The sequence below is a fragment of the Crocodylus porosus genome, unplaced genomic scaffold, assembly GCF_001723895.1.
Source record: "Crocodylus porosus isolate Cpor-Errol unplaced genomic scaffold, CroPor_comp1, whole genome shotgun sequence".
NCBI classification, from domain to species: domain Eukaryota; kingdom Metazoa; phylum Chordata; order Crocodylia; family Crocodylidae; genus Crocodylus; species Crocodylus porosus.
In genome coordinates this window covers 38,563,365-38,589,397 of record NW_017728886.1, presented here as the reverse complement: position 1 = coordinate 38,589,397, position 26,033 = coordinate 38,563,365, and the positions used below count along the sequence as shown (strand labels likewise).

General features: G+C 42.0%; 1 protein-coding gene across 3 annotated transcripts; it reads left to right on the top strand.

Annotated features, from left to right (window-relative positions):
- The first annotated feature begins 753 nt into the window (after positions 1 to 753).
- Positions 754 to 25,470, top strand: STEAP4 (STEAP4 metalloreductase). 3 transcript variants are annotated; one of them, XM_019532897.1, is made up of 6 exons: positions 754 to 898; positions 12,647 to 12,757; positions 17,950 to 18,407; positions 20,879 to 21,406; positions 22,042 to 22,206; positions 24,423 to 25,470. In XM_019532897.1, exons 3-6 carry the CDS (start codon positions 17,952 to 17,954, stop codon positions 24,690 to 24,692), a joined length of 1,419 nt encoding a protein of 472 aa, XP_019388442.1. In that variant the 5' UTR covers positions 754 to 898; positions 12,647 to 12,757; positions 17,950 to 17,951; the 3' UTR covers positions 24,693 to 25,470. The 3 variants fall into 3 exon arrangements, with proteins under 3 accessions (XP_019388442.1, XP_019388426.1, XP_019388434.1); XM_019532881.1 differs by lacking the exon at positions 12,647 to 12,757; XM_019532889.1 differs by lacking the exons at positions 754 to 898; positions 12,647 to 12,757 and adding an exon at positions 2,951 to 3,079.
- Positions 25,471 to 26,033: the final 563 nt, after the last annotated feature.

Below are 26,033 nucleotides of genomic sequence, written 5' to 3'. Positions count from 1 at the left end.
TTAACCCATTTAGAAAGGCATAAGCTTTTGTTGGCAGCAGTCTTCTTCATCAGGTGCTAATAATCCATTCTTGCACTCAGGGAATTTTCTTAGTTCTTTCTTAGTCCTGGAGCCAGGTAGTATTCGGTGATCGCTCAGTGCTTAAGGTGCCTGCAGAAGATCTGTTTCATTTTGCTTGCACTTCTAATCTGCTGCACAGAACAAGAAGAGCTTTATAGTCATCAACCCATACTCCCAGTCATTAAACTCACAGTCCCCAGTACCTCCTGTGTGGCTGCTTCTAGTTCCCTAGAACTGTTCTGGCAAGTGAGAATAGCTAGGGAACAGGAACATGCCAACCCTACCCTCTTTTTTCTGACCACTCCCTCTTTACAAGACTTTGACAAGTCCTATCAAATGCCTGGAATGGCACAAGATGGCTGTAATACAAAGAAGAATCTGGCCCTACATACTTCGAGTGGTTATGTCCCTAAAAAATCCCTGTCTTACACAACTGCATCCAATGACTTAAGACTGGAGGAGGGCAGCCAGACCATAATGCTGGTTGACAGCCAAGAGGTATGTATGTCAATGCCAGCATAACAAAAGCAACCTCAGCTTCACCTCAGCCTGTAAATACTAGGTCTGGGGCTTTCCCTAAGCCTCTGATGGGAAATTCTTTCACTCTTCTCAGACAGTCTTGCAAAATCTGCTGATCTTCCCCACCCCTTCTCCCCCGTTGTTTCCCTCTGCTTGATAAATGGTTGGGAGGCTCCTAGGAATCTTTTACTCTGCTTCAAGCAATAAGACGCCTGTGCGGCTCCTCAACCCAGCTGCTACTGCTGCAGCACAGCCAGCATCTCAGCAGCTGGAGAAGTGCTGATTTGCCTAAAGGCACCATATTAAGTTGGGTGTATAGGTAAGTTTTTTAAAAACATTTCTCAGGTTTCCTACCGCTAAGAGATGAAAAGTGCTTGTGAACCTGCTTGCCTACCCATTACTCTCACTGAACTAAAGTAATTCTTTTGCCAACCTTCTTTGCATAGTTTACATGGGCAAGGACTCAAATTTTGTATCTCCTGCACAATTTTGCTTTGGCTTTGCTCACTATTATAAATACAGAAAGATCTCTTATTCCCTGTCTTTTTAGTTAATTACTACTCAAAGAAGGAGGTTAAAAGGGGTATTGAGATGCAAGCACATTTTTATGACTTTGTTATCTAGAAATGAATGAAGAACAGGAAATCAGATACACCTGTTAGTACTCAAAGGTTTCACACAGTCTGATACCAAAGTGTATTTAGACTTTAAGTCATGTGCCATATTTAAAGGATGTCAACAAATCACCTGCAATTAAGTCAGTTAAAAAATAAAAGATGAAACTGAAAAGCAGATTTTTCAAAAGACAGCACCAAAAGTTTCGGTTTGGATTTTGATAAATAGAGAAATGCAAGTGATATTTGTTTCTTCCCAAAATTATAACTCATCAGCTGTTCAAATGAAAGATAGAAACAGACTTTTTTGAGATTTATACCAGATTGCATTTTTTCCTTCTCTGGTGAGAGAAATCTCAATAATAATCTTGTTTAAAAAATATATTTTGTAGGTGGATAGGAAAGGGTCTCTATTGCTGCAGATGAGAAAGGATTTGTCTTTTTTATTGTCTTGTATGGTATCACATTATTCATTCAGAAAACACTTACAGCTGTCAAAATTGTCCTTCAGCTTTGATATATGAAAATTTCATATTCCCTGTAAGCCTTCAACATAAAATATCACTCACACTGCTGCACATTTGTTCAGACTGTTGTAATTTTATAAAACGGTGCACTTAGCTGAAGCTGTAGCATTTTTTTAAAAGATACAGCCTTTCTGAAGCTTCCAGATTTGTTGACATCTGTGATTTCTTACAGTGGAAAAATGTAATAGCTAAGTACTTTAGTGGAACAACAACATATTCAAATAGTCCATGTGAAATCAAAAACCATATCAGCACTTTCTTCTCCTAGTTTAAGAAACACTTTAATGCTTGTTCATCGTAGGGGCAGCCACATGTTCCTAAATTATTTTTGCTTTTAAAAAGATGGATGATAGGTAATTGGCTAAAGTACTATCTTTGGGTGCCACCCTACTGGTATATAAGAGCATTATGGGGTCACTGAGAATTCACAGACACAAGACTTTAGATGAGAACATTATAAAGCCTCTTGCATTAACTCTTAGTCTGCTTCTAAACATCCAGTTTATTAATTAATATTTATATTGTTTCTGAGGTACTCCTACTACTTTGTTCCAGGCATACTCACTAATAAAAGTTGTAGGAAAAAATCATTGCATTGCATAATTTTTGGTGTTTTTTCAGAAATTTTTCCAGGTATCCTCAAAGTTCTCAGTTCATAATGGTTTTGAAAATTATTTTTGATTTTCTATTGTATTTCTGAATTTCTCTTTCTCCCCGCCCCCCCCACACACACACTTTCCCCCTGGCTTTTCTTTTTTGCCCCTAAGAGCACAAAAAAATAATACATGTCCAGGGTCCATTCCCCCAGGGTTTGAATTAGACTTTGACTCTTGTGGGGGTGGGGTCTGCAAAAAAAATTGGGCTGCCCATCATGATGCCCTAATAAAATCAGAAGGCCTCCCCCCAGGTTAGGATTTTAAAACCTTATAGGAGGGCTCTCATCTCTTGTGGGGGGGCTCAGACCCCCTGAACTCCCCCATAATTCAAACCCCTTGATTCCTACCTTCTAGCTGCATGTCTTCCTTTTCCACACTAATTTTTCAATGCATTTCCAACTTTGGAAAAGTTACCCAGTATAAAGAAAAAAAATATGAAAATCTAGCGTGGTATCCTTCATCAATGAGATCTTCTTTTTTACCCCTTCCCTTTTGGATTCAGATTCTGGCCCCATCCTGTCGGCTACACAGCTGATAGCTCCAGTTCTCATTTTTGTTGCAACTTTCTGCATGCAGCAACCCAGACCTCTTGTGGGGGTGGCACTCCCAAGTAAGAACAAATTACAGTTATGCTTCCTGGTAGCAGAGGAAAGGAAATAGCTACCGATGAAGAAATAAAACGACTAACAAACTACAGCATCTTGTAAGTAATCTGACACCCTTGCCTAAAAAATGCACTGTGTAGGCCAGTAGACAGAACTTAAGGCCAGGAGATCACTTTTTCCTTATAGATTCCTGACGGCTATATGCTGGTCTAGTTGCCTGAGGACAGCTCTAAGTTTTGCCAGGTGTCAGAGACTCAAAGAGGACGGCACTTCAGCTCTAAGTCTCAGGAGAGCAGAAAGGAAAAAGTCATATCTGCTTCCTCGCTCCCTAATATTGCTATGCCAGCTCAGCTATCCTGCAGTGTGCTGCTCTTTCAAGCTAAGTACAGACAATCAAAAAACCCAAAGCTGAATCAATTCAATCTTTGCAGGTTAGTTTAAACTGCATAAATTGAACCGATAAGCAACTGAAAAGACATTCAGTTTTGATTTGAAAAATGTAGCCACATGCCTCAGGCCAAAAGCTGGGGTTGCTAAAGCATGCCTCCTTACTCAGCTGGAGCAGACAGCTTGGGCTAGAGCTAGCACACCCACTCACCCTGCCAGGTGGGTTTTGCAGGGAAGGTGCAAAGTATTGTGGGATGCTGAGGGATCATATCTTAACTTGAATCTGGAGGGAATCTGGGGTAGATATTCAATAAACAGATTTTACCTAAATCAGTTAAGCCTGATATTACATCCATCCAGGTTTATCTTAAACCAGTTTTGGCCATTTTGAAAGCAGTTTATGTGTGCTGAACATCTGTTGTATTTGAACCAGTTTCCGATCACTTATACCAATCTATGTGTAATTTCTGTCCATAGTCTGTGTGCCTGATTGTGCTGACCTTTCCACTTTTGTACTGAGAGCATGAAACAAGGCAGCCCTGATTCACTAGAGAATCTAGCCCTTAATCCTTAGATGTGGAATTGTATAACTCAGAGATTGCTTTGGAATTCATAGTGTCTCAAGGTTAAATCAACTCTGAGGCCTTATATAGCAAATTGTAATGTTTTCCTAGAATACTTTTTCCTAATGCAGGGTAGCAACATTGGCAAATATTAGGTGTACAGAAAACAATCAACATGTTTAGTCTCAATGCACACCATAACACTCTAAAAAAGAGAAATGAATAATACTAAATATATTTGTAAATCTAAGAAACCCGAACCTTATTGTAGCTTCCTGTTATTCAGCACTTTAAAATGACAGTAATTATAATGTAATAAATCGTATGAGATCAGCCACTAAAAACTGGTTGAAAAATGGCATCAGCATTTAAAGCAGATCCTCGTCTTATTTCCACCAGTTTTAATTCCAGACAAATTATTATAGTCTATCTTTTAATCATGTGTGATAGCAGCTTTATAAATAAGTTTCTTTAAGAAGAACTCTAGTTATGCTGTCCTAAACATGAAGAAACTTCTTGGAGAGGTTATCTGCTAGACAATTAAACGCTAGCATCATTCTATTTTAAGAATATTTTAAACGGGGAGATTATGAAGGAACAGTGCTACAATCTTAGAACCAAAAGAGCAGGACTGGGCATTAAGTGAAGCTAGGATTATTCAAAACAGCTTGGTAATTATGCAATAAATTAATAAGACTATTAATAAGGAAAGCATTTATCAAAACAAGTCAGACATGAAGATGTCTTGCACTGGAAAGTTTATCTAATTCTCTCTCAACTGTGCAGTTGATTTAATAAAAGATATTACCCAAAGAAATCCTTGCCTCTCACATGAACGTTATGAACATTTAGCTAAGTTAACAGCCAGGTATACTTGGATTTTTTTCCAATTCCAACCCTATTTATAATGCAAAGTAGGTAACAGTAGTGGAACGAACCTATCATCAGGACATGTACAACTCTTGCTGAAGTCAGTGGGAGTTCAGACCATTAAATATGGCCTTATGGCATTTAGATTTTTATCTGCTCTCTACCAGTGTTGCAGATTTTCAAGCCTCTTAGCAAATAAACTAACCCATTTTTTGTGTGCACAGCTGCTTTTAAATCCAGCCTTATTAATTCCATTTTGAAAGAGAAGGTGCAACATTCCTGGCTTCACTGCATTTCTGAGACCAGAAGTCTCCCATATGCTGGTGGTGGAACTGCTTAAGAATTTTAACAGAAAACTTTTCTCCACTAATGAATAGTTTCAAGGAAAACAGAAAATGTTATTCTGATGCTTTTTAATGGGAAACTTTGCATTAGGCACAAGTCCAGCACTGTGTTTCGTAGGTGCAACTTGACCTTGTTAATGTTCTCTTCTTTGCAAGGGAAAACAAATGAGATGTTCAGGGTCATAGCAGAGACAAAGAAAATGAACAAAAGGGGGTGGGGGGAAATACACTAGCGCAGGGGTTCTCAATCCCCGAGCCACAGCCGGTGCCAGGCTGCAGTGGGTCAGCTGCCGGACTGGAAGTGGCTCCCCAGTGCTGGGCAGAGAGGCCTCAGCTCCTTCCTCAAGGCCCATGGCAGCGCAGGATTTGGCCCACTCCCCCGCCTGGGGAGTGGGGGTATCCTGATCTGTCTGCTGGCTGGAAACTCTGGCCACGGTCGGCTGTGACTGCTGGGCCGCGGTTTGCTGGACCACAGCCACATCCAGGCCATGGTTTGCTGAACCACAGCATAAAACTTTGGGAACCCCTGCACTAGTGTGTTTTATTTCAGAGAGTCAAAGATGCTGATAAAGTGTGCTGTTGCAACAAATATCTTCCAAAACAGTACCTTCTTAGCATCCCCAAGCACAGCACTGTCAAACAAAAATGCAGACAAAACAAAATGCTGTATAAGCAGTTCTGGACTCTATCCAGACCAAAACCGGATCACATGGTCAATTTGTTTTGGCAAGCCCACCACTTGTTTGTGCCATTTCTCTTTTAAAAACTCTAAATTGTTCTCCCTTCTCTTCCCACTCCCCGGCTTGAGAGAGAGCCAAGAAACCCCAGTGAAACTTCTCTGAAGCAGCAGGTAGCCTACCCTTTGACTTAAGCTGTTCATCTCCACATGAAAAGTAGTATGCAACAAGTCAGAATAGATTTGATTTTCCGCTTGTTTATGCAGGCCAAAGCTGCTTTGAAATCAAGTTACACTTATATAAGGGAGAAGTCCAGCCCAGACTTTTTGGAGCTCATTCTGAATAAACTGGTTTAACTCTTTGCTTTTTATTGTTTGCAGTGTCTTGTTTTGCACCTGTGAGTACTTATTTGACTGTAAGAATATACCCAACCACCTTATATTTTATGAATGTGCCTAACAGAGTCCTTCTGAGAGACTGCCAATCAATACTTTGTAAATGAACCACTCCTGTATCATTCTTAGCAGTTTCTTGAGAGGCCAAAAGGATATGAGTCATAATTGAAATTCACTTTGCTTTTAATGAGTAGAGAATACAATATAAAACACATACAATAGGCATTTTTAAGTTGCCCCCACCATTATACTATCGCCAACTACAAATTACTTTATAGGTTTAGCCCCGTACTAAGGAAAATGCAGAGCCTCACAGGCCTGACCAAAACCCCCAAGATTTCTGTTTACCAATACACACGTAATTTGAAAATGTGAGTTTAAGTCCCTAAGGTCCTAAAGCAAGTTACTGGCCTAGCTGAGCTAAATCCCATGCCACATAGCCCTGTAGTTTAAGCAGGCCTCTCTCATCTCTGAAGCCTTAGAAGATTCCACAAAATGCCCATTCAGCGTGCAGCTGACTAGACTGGATTAATGCTTGATGCCTTTAAACGTAGAACAGGTCAACACCCTGAAAATGCAGAGAAAATTACTTGACTTTCAGCCGGATCTTATGTATTTATGGGGAAGTCTGAGATGGTGAGATTTGCAGCTCTCTCAATACTTTGTTATGATTTAGATAAACATTAAGCACATCCATTTAGGTCTATACTTCATATGTTTGAAGAGCCTCCAGGCAGCTTTAGTGTTCTCCTGATAAAAAAAGAAGACATGTAGGAAGCAGAATATCCTCAGGAGTAGGATTTATCATCTCAAACAATTTGTTTTTATCAGTTTTGTCAGGGCTCAGGACCTTCTTGCCACAAGAAGCTACTCAGAAAAGAACCTCATTTACTTAAAAGTAGATTGGCCAACAGTTTGTTGCAACATGTTCTTAAGCACTTGATCCCTGTCACTGTTTTGCGTTTTTCTTTGTAGAAACAGTATAAATCATGGTACAACAATGCAGTTTAGCTGTGTATGCCTCCCAACTAGAAGACAGAAAAAACAGTTTATAAGTGAAGGCAGGATTTGTTTTCACATTTCTGTATCAGTAAGTAACTTACCATGTATTATTGTGTTTTCATCTGTGACAGCCATAGAAGTAATATAATTTCTAAGTGAAATTAGCTTTAAGTGAAAATATATCTGAGGTGACTTGTTAAATCAGAATTTCTTCTTTCTCCAAAAAACCATGAAAATGCCCTGATTAAGATACACATGGGAAAATTCTTAATACAGATGCATGAATATGACAGTAATCATCACTATACCTGTACTCAGTCTCTTTTTCAAGTTGTTGCTAGAACATTTGGTTTTAAGTAGGTTTGGGGAGGCAGTTTCCAAGCCTGGCATCTCCAGATTTCCAGTTCCTTTTGAAAACGAATTGGAAATGATTTTGGTCTCAGACATTCCAGGAAAAAGACAGGCATCTACAAAAGCAGTCCAGGGTTACTGCTGCTTGTGAATAACCAACCTACAAAGTGATAAGGACAGAGACTGTAGGGCTCAGAAGGACAGAAAGGCACAAAAACTGCCAATCAATATTGGATGAATTCCCAAATAGAAATGTGTACTCCGTTGCTCAGAAGAGCAAGTCAGGGTTTATCCAAACACCACACAGATGACAGGCACGTGGAGGGAAGAATGCAAAAGGTACGCTCCACACAGAAGCCAGGTACAAGCACAGCCCCTGTTCTGCCTAGCTATAGGGAGTGTCCTTTTCTAGACACACATAATAACCTGGATGAAATAAATGAAAACCTTCAGGAGATACGGGTAGCAGGTGTATTGAGCTCATGGAGCTGCTGGGGCAGGGCGAGTTGATTGCTGTAGACCATGGGCTTCAATAATGCAGCAGCAGTCCTATGGGGCAGGCTCCCTAGGTGCCACCCCCGGTGCTCTGTCCACGTCCCCTGCTAAATACATACATATTAGATGCAGGGATGTACCTCCTCTGGCAAAGGCTCCCCAGGGTGGGAGGACAGCACCATTTTACTCACCTCACTTTCCACCTCCCCCCACCCCCGGCTGGCAGTAACTTTTGGAGGGATTCTGATGTTCCCTCTTAGTCTGTGCCCAGGGGTGGTGCTCCACTTGCCCCCCAAGTTATGCTACTGGCTGTCAAGGTGCCAACTTAATAGGAAGATCACAGTCTTTTCTTATTTGACCAAGAGGTGACATTTATGTAGATCAAAATGAATGCTGGGGTAGGGATAGATGTAACAGTTACCAATGAACAACAGTATCACCTTGAATGCTGGCTTCCTTCCTTGAAAAAACAAAACAAAACAGGTTGCTCCTTAACTTATGCTGGCTAACCTGAGCTACATAACCCTGGTTCAAATCATAGCGAAGACAAGACAATAAAAAACCATGTTAACATCTTGATAAACTGTACTGGAGCCCAGAACCTCAAGCCAATAATGCAAATTGAAACTCCATTTACCTAATCTTCACTGCTCTTCTATTCGTAGCTAGCCATCTTGGTAATGCTAACTCAAGGTGGCTTTATTTCTTCCTGGTGTAGACATACCCCGTAGTAGAGATCAGGAGTTTAGGAGCAGCACAGCAGCATCGCAATAAATTAAACTCAGTGAGAGCACTTAGTTCCAAGGTGACCTCAAGAGATTCTTCCCTGTGCTGTTAGGCATAGGGGAATAAAAATAACCCTTTTTTAAATATGAGGAGACAGGTTTGAGTGACAAAGGCAAACTCAGCATACAGGGGCACAGACATAAGTGACATTTTCCACACAATCAGGCCCCCCAAAGCACTCTAGAGCTGTGACCTAACATGTGCACAGCTGCAGAGCACTTCTAAAATGGCCAATTGTGCAAAAAATTAACTCTTACCTAATCAGGTAACACATTAAGGTGCTCTGCTTTAGAGTGCCTTAGGGAATTTGTATGCCCTTGAGAGTTCATTTTTCATGCAGCCTCCTCACTTGCCCCCCAGGGCTGTCAGCAGAGAGGGAGTGAAGGGAGCAGTAGTAGCTGCAGGGCTGAGTCCCTCACCTGGTGGGCCCCACTCGCGATCTCGGCTGAGGTACTGGGGGGAGCTGGGCTGGGGCCCTGAGGCGGGGGCTCCATTCCATCCACCCCCCCAGTTCCAGCCGGGCTGCTTGAGAGCTGCCGTAGCAACTGCTGGGCAAGCCCAGTCTGAGCTGGAGGGGGCAAGGTGGGTAGAACAGAGCGCCCTCGTCACAAAGGCCCAGCCCAGCTCCCCCAGTGCCCCAGCTGGGGCAGCTTGTGGGACCCACGAGGCAAGGGCCTCTGTTCCACACCCCCTCCAGCTCAGGCTGGGCATAGCAGCCCTTCAGCTACTTCTGCTCTCTTCGCTCCCTCTGCTGACAGCCCAGAACTGGAGGGGAGCAGGGCTGTGGCAGTCCTGGCCAGTGACTTCAACTGGTGGCCTGGGGCAGTGCAGGCAGGTTCAAGTTCCCCCAACCCAACAGGGCAGGGCAGGGCAGGGCAGGGCTCTAACTCATGATGCTCTCTGTAAAGCACCATGAGTTAGAGCAGGGCCCTGAACATCCGTCAGTGTCCCAGGTCTGTTGTTGTTGGCCTGTTTACCGTGACTCCTGTGTGATTTCCTATGTATTTACCCTGGCAAACCTCAAGCCCTGAATGTTACAATATTGTTGCAAAATTTTATACAGGGTCTTTGCTCCCTTCTAAGGTATCTCTACTAAAATGACCAATAAATCTACTCTGATGCGGTGCCTCTGCTTCAGCACTGTTTGTTATTAAGCAGAACCCCTATCATTCATACCTAGATGGTCTGCGACCCATGCAATTCTCAGTGGGTTGCTGAATTCTGAATTAAGGATGAGCCACTCAGCTGTTTCCTGAGGGTTTTATTTCAAAGGTTTCACTTCCCCAGTCAGCTAGAGCTCATGAGTTGCTCCACACAGCTGTTTGCTGCAGCTCTGTAAACCTCCGGATACTTTGAAAGTCTCGTCTTCACGTTGGGTTAGGAACTTCGGGATTCTGCTGTATCACAGAGCAGCAGTAGCCCTCCTCTTGCTGCTTACAAGAACATGGAAATAGAATTCATAGCTTGGGTAGAATAAGTTCCCCAGGATCTTTGATGTACTTGACACCTCTTCTTCTGTAAACACTAGAGTGCTCTTTTTGTCACTCTAATCATATCACTTTACTTTCTGAATCATTGCACTGGTTTCATCAGATATTCTGTAGCAAAATACAGCTGTCTCATCTTCACCATCAAGGGTGTACACACATTTCCCTCCCAGCCTTCATCTCAACACTCAGTTCTGTACTTTCTCCAGTTGCTTCTGCTCTTACCTTCACTGCTTCTTCCAAACCAGTACTCATAAAGAAACTCCTTATTTTTCTTATATGCCAACATCCTTCTTTCCATTCAGAACCTTCCGCAAAACATGTTTCTCCTATGATGCCTTTCAATGTGAATTGACCAAAAATATAAAATCAAATATTTAATTAAAACAAAAATAACTAAAGATCTAAATCATTGAAAAAAAGGTTGTACCTTCATCCCATGCATCATACAGGTATGTACTTGGTGATTTCTATCAAATGTATATTGTTAGCATTTTGGGTCAGGAATAGCATCTTCTTATGATTTTAGTTCCTCTACAGAGCAGTGGAACTCAATGAAAAGCATCTTCCCACCAACATCATAGGACAAAAAAAATAAGCACATCATTTTGGGGCCCACATATGGATTCTCTTTTAAAGACACAAAAAAGTAATGAGTTCAAGCTCCACAGGAAAAAAAAATACAGGAATGGAGGTGAAACAAAGTTTAAATATTGATGTGAGATTATTTGGCATTTGTCTGTATAGGCTCTGAACGCTTATATTAAAGAACCAAGAAAAATTTTCTTGGATCCCTTTTTCAAGAAAATATTGTGAACCATTTCACACATCAAGGGAAAACAAGATTCTGCTGCCATCTGCTGGTTAAAAATAAAAATGAGGCTTCCCTAAATGGAATCTAAAACTTACAACACACCACAATCTGAGTCACACAGGGTAATGAGGGTTTGGCGTTTCTGTTTAAAAGAAACTATCACAAGCATAAGATAAAGATTAATGCAAGTAAAAAGTTCAGGATTCAGCTGAACTATTCACCTTCCTCTTCCTGTAACTGAAACTATTTCCTGTAAGCTAGTACTTGTGTTAAGCAGTACTATCCTATGGTGGAATTAATTAGTTTACTCCAGCCTCATAACACTACACACATAGATGGTGATAATTTAGAGTTAATTAGTCAATTCCACAGTAAAGCATATGTGTAGATGCCCCCCACAGTAGATCTTACTGACTGACTCCAAGAAACAAAAAAAAGAAATAATTCCCCAGACAACTGTAAGATCATCAACCCATGTAAGCATGTTTAGAGCAATTAAATAACATCTTCACATGCATTTCTGTAATTCAGGCAACATAAGTGATATGATTCACAAACACACCTGAGGAATTGCGTTCAGTTAAGTCTGTGTATGTAACAGCACTCAATCACTTTGCCTTTACCTCTATTACATAACTAACTACTATTAGGAAAAATTCAGAGAAGATTTGATTTGTTCCAGAACAAGGTAATCTTTCTGCAATTACTGGCAGGGTAAAATATAAGGCAAGAGTTATAAGTATATAACTTATATAAGTTATATGAGTTAAAATATAAGGCAAGGCAGCATGAGTATCCTGATGTAATAGCCAGTCCTCAAACAACCCATTGCAGGGATCAGGGGGTGAGGTCATCGTATCTCTTCTTCTTTATAACATAACCGAGCATTCCATATTTAATCCTAATTCTAATATCCTTATTATTTTTTCATATCAAGTTTTAAAACAGCATGTCATACACAAGCTTCCATGCTTCAAGGCAAAATGTCTTGAATTATTTACTATCAAAAGTAGAGTGTAGATCTAAAACAACAAGATGTAATAATGCTACATTTAACATTAGTTTGCAAAATTCTCCTGCAAAGCTGTCTCTCTGATAAAGTATCTGTAATTGAGTAAGCATCTATAATATATCATAATGGCATATGTTTAAAGGCAAGTAACTCTAAATCTATTACCATGAACTTTTTTCATAGCTTCCTCCTTTGCTGAAGCTATTTAATAAGACTGCAATTCATTTTAATTGAATGCTTATTAAAGGATGCACACATTTCTAGAAGGCTCAGAAGAAAGCTTAATTTAAAATGTGTATTTTTTTTCTATCTAAATTGTGGAATAAACGATAATGTGAAATCTGTAGCATTAACTAGATATTAATTATGCATCTTTTATGGCTATTTTGAAAGATTCCATAATATGCTATTTCAGAAAACCCACTATTAATATAACAAACTTTGTGTTCATCTTTTTTTCTTTATTTAATATATCACTATAGCTCTTAAAGGCTGCAGCAAAGATTAGAGGTTCTGCGATACAAAGAGAAGTACATGCTTATAGCACAATATAGATCCTGCCGGGTGGGAAAAACACCTTACAATTTAAACAGGTAAGCTAAACAAAGGATAGAAGAAAGGGAATACTATTTTCCATACAACAACCCAGGAACTAAGGCAAAGAGACATTCAGTGAATTGGCCAAGGTCGGACTGGACCAGTATCATTGGTTAGATTGAACCAGTGGGCAAGTGGGGCACCAGCACTGGGCAACACTTTAGATGGGAGGCAAAAAATAGCAGACCCAGGGAAGCCCACACAGCAGCAATGGTTGTGGCAGCAGCAACCCATGTGTGGAGAGCTAATGCCACCACAGCAGTAGCAGCCACAGCTGGGTCAGGTAAGGCTTCACTCGTATCCCCAGCAGCCAAGGTCAAGTAAGATTCTGGTATTTGGCACACCACCCCCATCCTCTGTCCCCACTTCCTGGCACCTCTGCCCAGAGTGCCAACATTTCTAGTTATGCCTCATTTTGAAGCACAGGGATGCTGATATACAAGACACTGCAATGCTTTGATTAAAGCAGTTCTCGTAGCTGCTCTAATTAAAGTGCTGCCTAGAGCACTTGTAAAAGTCCCCTTATTTAGTAGTAGCTTATACATGCACAGTAAGCACTGCACAGTAGTGTCTTGTGTAGATGGCACCCTCTGTTTACTTTATTCATACCAATAGTTTAACTGGGTACAGCACAACTCATTGAGAGAGCATGACAGCAGAATTTGACCTGTGTTTATTAAGGCGTGATCCTACAAGGTAGGAAACAGCTTCAAATCCCATTAACTTAATTGGGAATTGAAGATGCTCAGAAACTTCCTAAATTCCTTATACATACTGCAGGCATAGGGCTCTAACCTATGACAAAAAAGGAGCATTGAGGGTTCTTTCTTTCATATTTTTCCAGTACTGTCTGTTCCCTAGGGCTGTGTGAAACACCATCATTTTGTTTCAATGTCCATTTCACCATTTCAAAGGGACAGTGTTTAGTTTCATCCTTTTGTTTTGTTTTGAAGCACTATCCTGTTTTGTTTCGTCAAAACTGTTTCACTGTTTCAATGTGTTTCAATGTTTTGCCCATAGGCTATAATGGGAAATCATGAAAATGCTGAAAACTTTGTCATTTCTTGCATTGGACAAAAATTGCAGGGATGGTAGTCCCTTCTGAGGGCATGAAGCCTGCCAAGTTTCAAGGAGATAGGTGCAGAGGTTTCTGAGAACCTGCACCTCAAACTTCAAAAAGCAAAACTCATGACACTTACCGACAGCAGCAGCCTCCTGTCGTCCAGCATGCAGATCCAGGAGCCCATGCCCCTAGGCTGCAGGGCTGTGCTGGACTCCTCCTGCGGATGCAGGCCCCCGGATATGTGGTGGATGACAGGAGGCTGCCACTGCTGCCTTGGACCGGCACTGCATGCAGCTTGCACACAGGAAGATTGCTGCTGCCGTTGGCCCCAGGCTGCATCCTGTCATCTGGCACACAGATCCAGGGGCCCACACCCACGGGAGGGTGCTGGCCCCTGGATCTGCACCAGATGACAAGAGGCTGCCGCTGCTGCCTGGGACCAGCACTGGGCACAGCCTGCACTCAGCACCGGGGAAGACTGATGCTGCCTCTGGCCCCAGGCAGCAGCAGCAGCAGCAGCTTCCTGTCATCCAGCCTGGTGGCAGGAGAAAGCCAGAGCTGCTCTCCAAGTGGCTCCGCAGCCCTGTGGAGCTCAGCCAAGCAGTGGGAGGTGGAGTGCAGCCCTGGCTCTGCCCGCCTCCTGCCACCAGGCTGAGCTTCATGGGGCTGCAGAGCTGCTCAGAGCACAGCGTAGCAGTGAGAGGCAGGGACAGCCAGAGCTGCACTCTGATCGACTCTGCCAGCCCTGTGAAGCTAAGCCCAGCAGCAGGAGGTGGGCAGAACCAGGGCTGTGCTCTGACCAGCCCCGCCAGCCCCACACAGCTCAGCCCGGTGGTGGGAGGTGGGGAGAGCCAGGGCTGCACTCTGTCTCCCACCACCAGGCTGAGCTCCATGGGGCTGCACAGCTGCTCAGAGTGCAGCCCTGGCTCTCCCCTGCCTCCCACCACTGGGGTGCTTCGAAACTCAAAACGTTTCCAGTGCCCTCATTTCATTTTGAAGCTGTTTCAAGGCTTTTTGTTTTGTTTTGATTTCATTGTTTTGAGTTTGAAACAAATTGAAACAGCTTCAAAACAAAACATTTGGCAAAATTTTGCACAGCCATACCATTCCCCTACCCTGGTATCGCAGAGCACTCAGGTGCCCTGTGCCTGAAAGCAGAGATGGCTTGGGAGAGACCCCTAGTGGTGGGAAGGGGGGGCTCAGCTGCCAGTCACTAGGGCTGCGCAGGTGTTGGTTGCCAGGGCAACCAGTAAAACCAGCTGACAGGAAGGGGCAGGGCTTAGCCCTTCTTAAACCCAGGCAGGAGGCCAAGAGGTCAGTTCCTCTCCAGCAGCCGTGGGAGTAGGAACTCAGCTAGGGCAGACGGAGGGGAGAACTCTGGTGGTGTAAACATCCCCCGGTTGCTCCTGGGGTTGGGGAGCTCTCCCTCCCTCTCTGTTTCACTCTCTAGTAGGGAGTGAATCTAGTTTGACCGGACGGTCAAGTTTTTATGTTGTAGTCCAGGGGCTTTGGGTTCTTATGTTCACTGTTTTGACTGGAGGACTGGGTGAGGCTATTAGGGGTTGGAGGAGGCCTCATAGGGACTCCCCAGTAGCGTGGGGGTTCCTGGAGCTGGGGAGGGTGCAGCATTTGTGGGGTGCATTGGCCCCAGCCCCCAGAGCAAGAGGGGGGCAGCGAGGAGCTCCCCAGGAGTAAAGAGGAGGGCCAAGACACAACAGAGCCCAGGTCAAACCATGTCAGCACCATCTGCGAGGCTTGGGAGGCGGTGTAGGGGGGGAAAAGGAGCCACAGGTAGTGCCCCCTGTCACCAGGGTGCAGAAAATGGGCAGCCTCCCACTGATTACAACAATCTATTAATCATATAAGATCAAGGCATGGCAGGCAAGTAAGCAGGCAGTTGGCCCATTACAGGAAAAGCTCCAATAGTAATACTCCTGTCACACCTGGATAAGAGTTCAAGGCATTTTGGTGGAGAAAATATAAATAATCTTCCTGCTCCTGAACATAATGAAATTTAAGAAAAAACACCTATTGACTTCACTGGGAGTAGGATTGGCCCTGTAGTAACACAGTCACTTCATCATCCCTGCCAGTTAATCAGTTATAAGCCTAATAAACATCTATTATACATTTGACCTACAAAATATCTTGTTATTTCCTGCGCTAGTGTCCAATTGCAGCTAATGGTATCCTGCAGATTTAGAAAAGACTAGATGCTCTTAATTCATTTATATCATCTCTCTGACTCCAGTTCTCAAGAATCCTATGAGGAACCTTCAGCTTTGTATGTGCTTGGCCTGTAATTGGAGGCATTTACAACAGAAAATATTTATGCTTTCTAAGGCCAGGTACAGACAAGTACACTTTTTCTGGTATAAGTGATTGGAAACTGGTCTATATCTATAAGAGAACAAAAATTTGGTGCATAGACTGGTTTAAAAATGGTGGAATCTGGTCTAAGATAGACCTGGACTGATGTGCACTCAAATTAATTAATTTAGGTTAGACCAGTGAATCAAACTTCTGTACCAGATGCCCTAGCAATTCATATTACGTCACATCCAGGCTTCTTTGTGGTTCCCTGCTAGGCCACCCCTACAGGGAGGCATGCTAACACTTGCCCCATGCTCAGCAGCTCCAGTTGAGTGCCCAGCAGACCCCACACCCAAGTTCTCACAGAGCGGAATCAGCACAGACCCTTTCTACAGCTCTGCCTCCTGCCTCTGCCCAGTGGTCAGCCACAGGGAGCACAGGACGGAAGGGAAAGGCAACTATGCCCCTGCATGAACCCTATCATGAAGCACCCCACACAAACCTGACACTGAGCCCAGGAGAACCCCTGCAACCAGGTATAGCACCACAGAGCCCAATTGGCTGCTGGGCACGAGTGAGCCCATGGCTGACAGATGACATGGCAGGAGGAGGAGGCATGCTCGTCCATGCCCAGCAGCCAATCAGTGGTGGCTCGGGCACTCAGCTGTACTTGGTAGTCTCTGGAAGCCTGGGGAGCCTGTGGGGCATGCATGGCCTCAGCCACTGCAAGCAGCCTGCATGCTCCTCTCCCAAAGAGCAAATGTGTGTTCTGTTCACTACCAATCTAACCTATCCCACTTACAGAAAACTGCATAACTTAGAATGATTCTGGATCAGGCTTTTTAAATGTCCATGCTTAGCCAAAAACTCAAATGTCAAATCATTGCTTGCTGGATAAATTGGTCAGACACTTTACCTCAAATCATCAGTAATTAAATGCATAATATGCTGTTTTAAAAAACAGAGACAACAATGTGTAAATTTACTTTTTACTGCTGAATCCTTGATTAAATACATTTATAATTTTAAATAATTCTGCATAACACACAGTGACTATGATTTAGTTTCCATTCAAGTCACAGTTAGGAGGGCCATGTTTTACAAGTCAGAATTGGCTTTCTGACCTCTTAAGGTCAGATTCAAAGATTTTTACTAGATAATTCCATATTGCAAGAAATGTTCATAGTCCATTGTAGTGAACAATGTGCAAAAAATGGAAAGTAGATCCTTATTAGGTAATGACTGAGAGTTATTTATGAGTATTACACATACATGTCTTCTGTTCTCCTTTGAAATAACCAAAACTATAAAAAAAATCCTCAAACCCATCAGAGTTATTTTAAACATGTTGAAAGATGTAATCTCACAAACCAGAGCATACAAATAGGTCAAATAAATTCTTACAGTCCTCTACTGATGGGTTGCTATCCCCTACTGTTATGCCCAATAGGTTATTTTTATGGATTACTTTTAGACGAATGATTTGCTAGTGGTTAGGCTGAGCTTGTGACTTAAGACCAGGAGTGAATTGTCTAGTTTTTTATAGATTTTCTGTGTGACCTTAAATAAGTCATTTTGTTTCAGTTCCTGAAAAAAACATAAGCTTGTTCCAGCCAAGATGCCCCCTTAACTGTAAGCAGTGATGCATCAGTAGGGTGATTTGGGGACAAGGGGAGTCTGCAGCTAAAGTTTTTAAGCAGCAAAGAGAACTCAACTATACATTCTGGGTGCAGTCAGAGTATTCTGATAGTTTGATAGTTCAAAGTAGTTTCAAAGTATTCATGCTTGCTTTGTTTTTTCATTATTTTTTAGAAATGGAGAAAAACTCTTCCAACATGATCCATCTTACTGCAGACTCTCCAAGTAAACCAGAAACTGTGTGTATTTTTGGAACAGGAGATTTTGGAAGGTCCCTGGGACAAAAGATGCTCCAATGTGGTTACTCTACAGTGTTTGGAAGTCGAAAGTCACAGACTTCCAGCTTGATTCCCAAAGGTATAGAGGTGTTGAGCCATGCAGAAGCTGCAAAGAAGTCCAACATAATTATTGTAGCAATCCAAAGAGAACATTACAACTTTCTGTCAGAGCTAACTGAAGTTCTCCATGGAAAAGTATTGGTGGATGTAAGCAACAACCTAAAAATAAACCAATACCCTGAATCCAATGCAGAGTACCTTGCTCAACTGGTGCCAGGTGCAAAGGTGGTAAAAGCCTTCAACACTGTGTCAGCCTGGGCCCTGCAGTCAGGAACATTGGATGCAAGCCGACAGGTAAAACTAAGCAACATGAGTTTCTTGTAAAATAGATCATTAGGCAGTTACTCAACAGTAAGGTGAACATATCAATGAGACAGAAAAGAATCTAAGACTGATATGGAACTTTCACAATAATCTGCTGTTTAAGTCAAATAAACTGAACTAAAATTTACCTTTAAGCAGAAACATGATATGACTGAGCTTAGCCCAGAAACAAATCTCTATCTGTTAATGATCAGAGGAAGGAACCTGCTCCTAGATACCAACAATGTTGGGAGGATTTTTAAAATTCACTAAAATGCTTTGAGTTAGAAAAATAAGAAACAGCTTTAGGGAAAAAGGATCATGGGGGGTGGGGGGGAAGAGCAAGAATTGGGAAAGATAGCCTGAGAAACAAAGAAAAGGGAAGGAAAAGGCTGGAAAATGAATGAAGAGATGAGAGAAAGAGAAGAGAAGAGAATCAAAATGAGATAATAGAATGGACATGGATGATAGGAGGAGAAATGAGATGAAAGGGGAAGACATGAATCAGGTTGTCTAAATCAAGTTTCCATTCCGGCTAGTATGAGGTAAGGGGTATCTGCAGGAGTAGAGAGGTGCTCACTGAATATAAATGCATGTCCTAACTTATCCAGAGTGTTTACCTGGGGTGAGAGGTTTCTGGGCCAGGTCTTTAGTGCCCACTACTTAGGGGAACAGACAGAGCAACAATGTCTATAAGCTATCCTGGTCGTTCTCTGACCTTTGGCTCCTGAATGTTAGACAGGTCCTGAGAAGCAAATGAATTGTCCCCATAAGGCTGTTCTAGCATCAGGAACCATGGTGAAGCCCTTATTCCAGAGGCAGGCAATTATTTTGGGTGGAGGGCCGCTTATCGAGTTTTAGCAAGCTGTCAAGGGCCACATGGGTAGCCCCACCCCTTGACAGGTGCCTCACCCCCAGGTCGCCATCTTGAGACCTGCAGTCCTGCCCCCTACCTTTGCCACTGGAAGTCCCTCCCCTTGGCCCTGGAAGTACTCCTTTGGGGAAGAGGGTTTACCATCTTTGGGGAAAAAAAACCACATTACACACTAAAAATCAAATTACATACTAATATATTTTAATTAAAAATATAGTTTTTGTCCTGATTTGTGTGCATTTGTGCTGTATATGCAGAAATGATTGCATATGGAGGTTTGTGGGGATGTGTGTAGGGGTATGGATGTGGGTATGGGAGCCATGTAGCGCATGTAGCCATGTAGTGGCTGGCTGGCGGGTGGGCAGGAAAGGGGGGAAAGCGGCAGGAGGGGACTGGAAGTGAGCAGGAGCATGAGGCCTGCACCAGTGTCCCAGGGCCAGGGCCAGCAGGGCTCAGAGCAGGGCGGTAGGAGCACAGGGCGCAGGCTGGCAGGGGTCTGTGAAGCCGGGCTGGGTTGCACCAGCAGGGAAAGGGGGGAGCTAACCCAGTTCCATAGAGCCCCCACTGTCTGGGACCCCCCGCCCCAGCCCCACAGTACAAGAAGGGACGGGCACACAGCCCCAGTGCTGCGCGCCCCACACTGCCCGTCTGGACTGGGCAGCAGCAGCGGGGAATGAACTGGTATTCAGCATAGGGAAAAAGCGTTCCACCCCCACCCCCGTGGCCAGTGCTTTCTGCTGCAGCCGCTCACAGGCCCCACGGGGCTATCCTGCCTCTCTGCTGTGTCACCCAGCAGCGGTAGCAATGGAAAGCAGGCACAGGCTGCCCCACACAGACTCCGAGCAGCTGCAGCATGAGGTGCCGGCCACAGGGAGGGGGAGCAGCTGCTTTTCCCCCGCACTGAGCACCAGTTCATTGCTCACCACAATTAGGCTTAACAGAGACAAGACTGGTAGCTCCACAAGTCATCATACTGAGTTAATAAAAACACAGGTTGATTCTTTCCTCTGACTCTGAAATGAGACTGAATGAGACTCTGCTACTCTCCAGTCTGCCCTGTGCTCCTGATAAATGCCCAATGGTGAGGGAGCTTTTGTATTACCTTGAACACATATTTGAGAGATGTTCCTCCACTGTGTTACCTCAAAGGCAAATATGCATTTATTTTAATAAAAGGTGGTCTGTGCTCCTATGACTTGTGTCTTTGTTCCTCTAGAAACCTTGTGAACTGTTGTGAGGTAACAATGGAGGATTGTGACCATTTATGTAAAGTCCAATCATCCTTTAACAACACAATACTAATATGTCTACAAACTGCTTGATGGAGTTATCTTCCAAAGTGGTTGTTAAAATCCAAGGGTTCCAGTTAAATGCTTATATCCAGCATATTTAATTTTGCTGTTTTCATATATATGATAGTACTACTTTAAGTTATAAACTTTCCTTCGGAAAGATTTTACTTCTGAAATCTGTTTCAGAACGTACTACCTCTCACTGTTGTATAAATAGCAAAAAAGCCAGTAGAAGTTTGTGGTACTGTTATACAGGGCACTAATAATGATTGTCACAATGATTTCTGTCACTACAGGTGTTTCTTTGTGGAGATGACAGCAAAGCTAAAGAAATGGTGATGGGTATTGTTCGGACTCTTGGCCTTACACCACTGGATCAAGGCTCTCTTCTGGCAGCCAAAGAGATAGAGAATTACCCATTACAGCTCTTTCCAATGTGGAAGTTTCCCATCTACTTGTCTCTTGGCCTAAGTGCATTCCTCTTTTTCTACTGTTTGATCCGTGAAGTCATCTACAATTATGTTTATGAAAACAAAAACGTTTCATTTTTTATTGTAATTTCCATTCCTAATAGGATCTGCCCAGTAGTGGCACTCATCCTTCTTGCCTTGGTTTATCTTCCTGGAGTAATAGCTGCAATTATCCAGCTACATAGAGGAACAAAATACAGCCGTTTCCCAGACTGGCTAGACAAATGGATGCTCTGTAGGAAGCAGCTTGGACTAGTGGCCTTGGCTTATGCTTTTTTACATGTTTTGTACACCCTTGTTATACCTATTCGCTATTACGTAAGATGGAAACTAAATTCGTATGTCATCTCTCAGGTAGGTTTCTCCATTTTTTTCTTCCTTCTTCTCACTCTCCACTTTATATACACTATTGTATAAGTGGAGTTTCAGAAATTCATGTTGAAAGTCTTATTTTTTAACCTTATGCTAATTATGCTACTGAATTTATTTTTCATTGATTAAGTTGCGTTTCCCGTATGCCTCTGTTTTTCATAAGTCATTGATGTGGTCAGATGGGGCAGTTCTGCTCACATCTTCTTTCTAATCTTAACAAAGTTTTAACAAAATAGAATAATTAGTTGATAGGAATAATTTAAAGAAATATTTTTCCTTAATTCTGCACATCCCTTTACAAGTTGGACATTCACTAATGTCAGGAAATCACACATTATAGAAAAAGAATCCCCTTCCTGTCATTTTCAATGGGTCTACAGTAATGTATAGTGTACATTAAAGTGCCATTAATGCTACTTTAGCACTCCCATCTCAGTAAGCTACACATAATGGCAATTTAACATATATTACACTGTTCAGGAAACAGTCTGCTCTTTCTGATTGTCTTAATATATTTACAGAAAATCTTTGCTATTTATCTTAATCCAAAAGTTAGAAGATATTTTTCTATTCATTGACACTGAAATTCTAATGTTTATCTGATGTTTTTTCTTCAGATAAAGAACAACAAAACAGATCAATTTATCCACTCTACTGGCTGGCATAGTGACTCTTATTTGGCACTGGGGATCCTGGGATTTTTTCTGTTCATCTTGCTGGGAATAACTTCCTTGCCCTCAGTCAGCAACAATGTCAACTGGAGGGAATTTCGATTTGTACAGGTAAGAAATAGACCTTTTTCAACTTAAAAACTATCCTCGTGTCCCTTCTCTTTCCTGAGTTCCTGGTAACTTCTGTGCTCCCTTGTAGTCTATCAGAGAAGCATTGGGCTTACCATCTGAATAAAGTAAAATTAGGGAAGTTGAGCTCGTGGGCTAGGGACAGAAATTACACATAAACTGGTAAAAGTTATCAGAAATTGGTTCAAATCTGTAATACAGTAGAAGTTTAGTGCGCATAAACTGCTTTCAAAATGGCCTAAATCAATTAAAGATAAACCCGGATGGATGTAGTTTCAGACTTAACTGATTTAGGTTATATCAGTTTATTGAACCTCCATCCTAGTTCCTCTCCAGATTCAAGTTAACTTACAGTCCCCCAGCATCCCGAGATGCTTTGCATCTTCCCTGAAAACCCACCCTTGCAGAATGGGTGGGCTAGCATTGGCCCAAGCTGTCTGCTCCTGCTGAGCAAGGAAGCATGAAAGAGCACTTCCCAGCTTCTGGCACCTCCCAGCGTTTCTGGAATCAAAAGTGAATATCGGTTCACTTGCTTATCGGTTCAATCTATACAGCTTAGATGAATTTGTGAAGATTGAATCCATTCAGCCTCAGGCTTTTTGACTTTTTGTACTTAGCCCTAAAGGGCAAATGAAAAGCTGCAGTAGCTAAAGGTAGCATATAAATCAGAGCATTGGTTATGTCAAGCAAGCCCCCAGAATTTTCAACTATTTAATAAAAGACCAAGTTATTTAACTAATTACAAGGTTCATAAATCCAGTTTGACATTTCTGTTACAATATGGATGGAAAAGGGCTGTCAAATAAAATAACAGTTGTTGTCACTTTTAAGTGCAAACAATATGTAGGCAACATACAAACAACTGTGCTGCCACTTTTTGATATTTCATGAAAGAAAGGTCAATATTAACAACTCAGCTTCCAGCTTGGAATAATGTATAATAATGTCTGACAGCTGTAGGAAATGGCCTTTTTTCAGAACCTCCACTTTGACAGCTTATAAGCATCTCAGAAAAGGAGATGAGAAAAAAAATGTCCTATCTTTAGAACAAGAAACCACCATAAAATTTGAGGTATCAGTTAAAAGTAGTTTCACATGCCCATAGACAGGTGAAAGTGTTAGATTTTTCTGAGATTCATTTACCCTATTATCAGATACTTTATTTGGACATGCTGCAAAGGCAGTGATGTTTTAAAATCAGGACAGTTGCATGTAACAGTACTGATACTACACTGCCCTTTAGTCAGATAAGACTTTTCTTTTCCATTATTGGAAGAGAATTTACATTTTAGTTATAAACTGTAAAATGGTTAATCCTTCAGGGTCAATGGCAGAGAACATCTTTGAGTGCAAGGTACTGGCATAATTTGGAATAGTCATTAAGTAGTAATATTAACAAGCCTGAAATTGCCTCTTTTCTCTCTCTGCTTCTTCCTGCAATTCAACTTCTTTATCCTTCTTCTCCATCTTGAATTATTTCCGTCCTTTTCACTGTCTGAATTTCCTTTCAAGTCTATCAGTAAAGGCACATCTCATCAGGCACTCAATTGCATTATCTGCCTTTGCAGCCCCTTCATCATCATATGGTATTGTAGTACCCATCTACTCAAGTCTAGACACCTATAACAATAATCCCTCTTCAGTGGGTCTCACCTATTCCATGGTGCTACTCATGTGTAAGGAAAATAGAATTTGAATTGAATTTCTGGCAGATTGCATCATTATGACTATAGACAGTATAATCTTGCTAATAGGACACTACACTTTGTTTATATAAAACACTTAAATCATTCGTTGGTTTAGTCTTCAGAACTAGAGTTGGGGTGAGAGTGAGTGGTCTATTATCAGGAAAGGTTTTAGACACTGAAAAAACTGAAATGGTATGGAGATTTTTTTTCTGGACTAGCTCTAAAGCCTGTTAAAAGTTATTCACCAATTTTTCTGTAGTTTCATGAAAATTCCAGGCAGATGGAAGTATGTGTTTCAGAAAAACATTATCAGGATGGCCAGGAAACAAAGAGGTGTTTTCTCAATCTCCATTTGAACAAAGCTTTGGTTAAGAACATGAGCCTTACATAAAGCAACTTTACCTAAATGGTCTCGGATCAGATCCAAAACATAAATAGGTTGTAAATAGTATTTACTTGGAAGTTTAACTGACAATCTTAAATTTACACTACTTTTTTCTTTTCCCATAGTCCAAACTGGGATACTTGACACTGATTTTATGTACTGCACATACACTGGGCTATGGTGGAAAGAGGTTCCTCAGCCCTTCATCGTACAGATGGTATCTTCCAGAAGCATATGTGCTTTCGCTCATTGTTCCTTGCATTGTACTGATCATTAAATTTGTTATTATATTCCCATGTTTAGACAGACCCCTCACACGAATTAGGCAGGGCTGGGAGAGGAACCCACAAGAGTTCAAAAACTCAAATGACAATGATAGCAACTCTGCTGTATAACCATATAGTAAACACTCAAGCTGTATCTCATTGCAATTTCTAAACCACTTAAACTTCTATACTAAGTCAATGCCTTTTTCTACCTTGCCTGAAAGGAAAGGAGCAAGGGGAAAATTTAGCCAGGCCCTGACCATATGTACACAAGGCTAAATTTAAATGTTAATCAAGAGGCCATTGGGATGCTGCATACCATGCATGCTCCAAAGTCATGCATTCACTGAATTTGCCTCTTGTGGTATCAAGTTACCACAAAACTGTCCCTCTTGCTCTTCTGGCTGAGAACTGGAGAAGGAAAAGATGTCTAAATTTCTTCCTTTGATGGTAAGGAGCCCCAGTCTGAACAGACCACCACCACTTGTAAGCTTAACCCTGACTGGATCCGTGGCAAAGAAGAGCTCAGCTCTTTCAAGGCTTTGTTTGTCCCACATTAACCTTGGCAGAGGAGATCAATACCTACACCCAGCTCATACCTTAGAGTTGACCGAGGTCTTCCATTATTGGAAATGGCTAGACCATGATCCTTGTCATACTGAACTACTAGAAACTCAGCGACCAGGTTAGAAGACTATTTCCCAAATTCAGCTTTGGCAGAGGCCTGGCTCAGGAAAAGACTGTGGTCATTGTAGTCACAAATATAAGCTTTTCTACAAGTAGAGATGAAGGGTGACCAGTGATTTTATGCTTGTAATATGTTATAATTACTTATGGAATATGCTATTGTACTGGAATGTTTGTTTAATATGTTCAATAAAAATAAAGCTTTTTTCTTTCCAAAATACACTTGCCTGAGTTTGATATGACCATGTATTGCCCAGCAGTTATACTATGTGTACTTCAGTAACAGTAAAGGAAGTCCTTTCTGTTAGGAAAATAATTCTTTCTTTAGGATCTCAAAATGTGGATATAGCTGCTGCAGTTCTACAGATTTCGACTGAGCCCCTGAAGTCCTCCACAACTAAATATGCAACAGGTGGACAGGAAGGAGGTGACATATGATGACTCATTGAAAAAACAAACAAACAACTGATTTAAAAAAAAAAAAAAGAGTCCAACCCCTCTACTTGAACTGGATAATAAAACAAAATAGTAAATGTGTGTGTTTTTATAGAAATGTATTTGCTCACTGGATCAGTTCTTCTCTCCACTGTCCCACCAGACAAATAATTCATTTTAACCCATTTCCTCCATACGAAAAAAGGATATGCACTAGGATCTCAAAAACGTGTACAACAGGTGGCGTAAAGGAGCCATGTGATTTGGCCCAGCCATATTCCTTGCATTTAGTTTCAACACCAATGTTTCTGCTACCTACAGCAACCAGTACACATTTGGCACTCAAAA

Excerpts from the sequence above, each read along its gene's own strand:
- STEAP4 (XM_019532881.1), top strand. The coding sequence starts at position 17,952 with ATGGAGAAAAACTCTTCCAACATGATCCATCTTACTGCAGACTCTCCA. Across the intron at positions 18,408-20,878 it reads CATTGGATGCAAGCCGACAG|GTGTTTCTTTGTGGAGATGA; the intron begins GTAAAACTAAGC and ends CTGTCACTACAG. Across the intron at positions 22,207-24,422 it reads GGGAATTTCGATTTGTACAG|TCCAAACTGGGATACTTGAC; the intron begins GTAAGAAATAGA and ends CTTTTCCCATAG.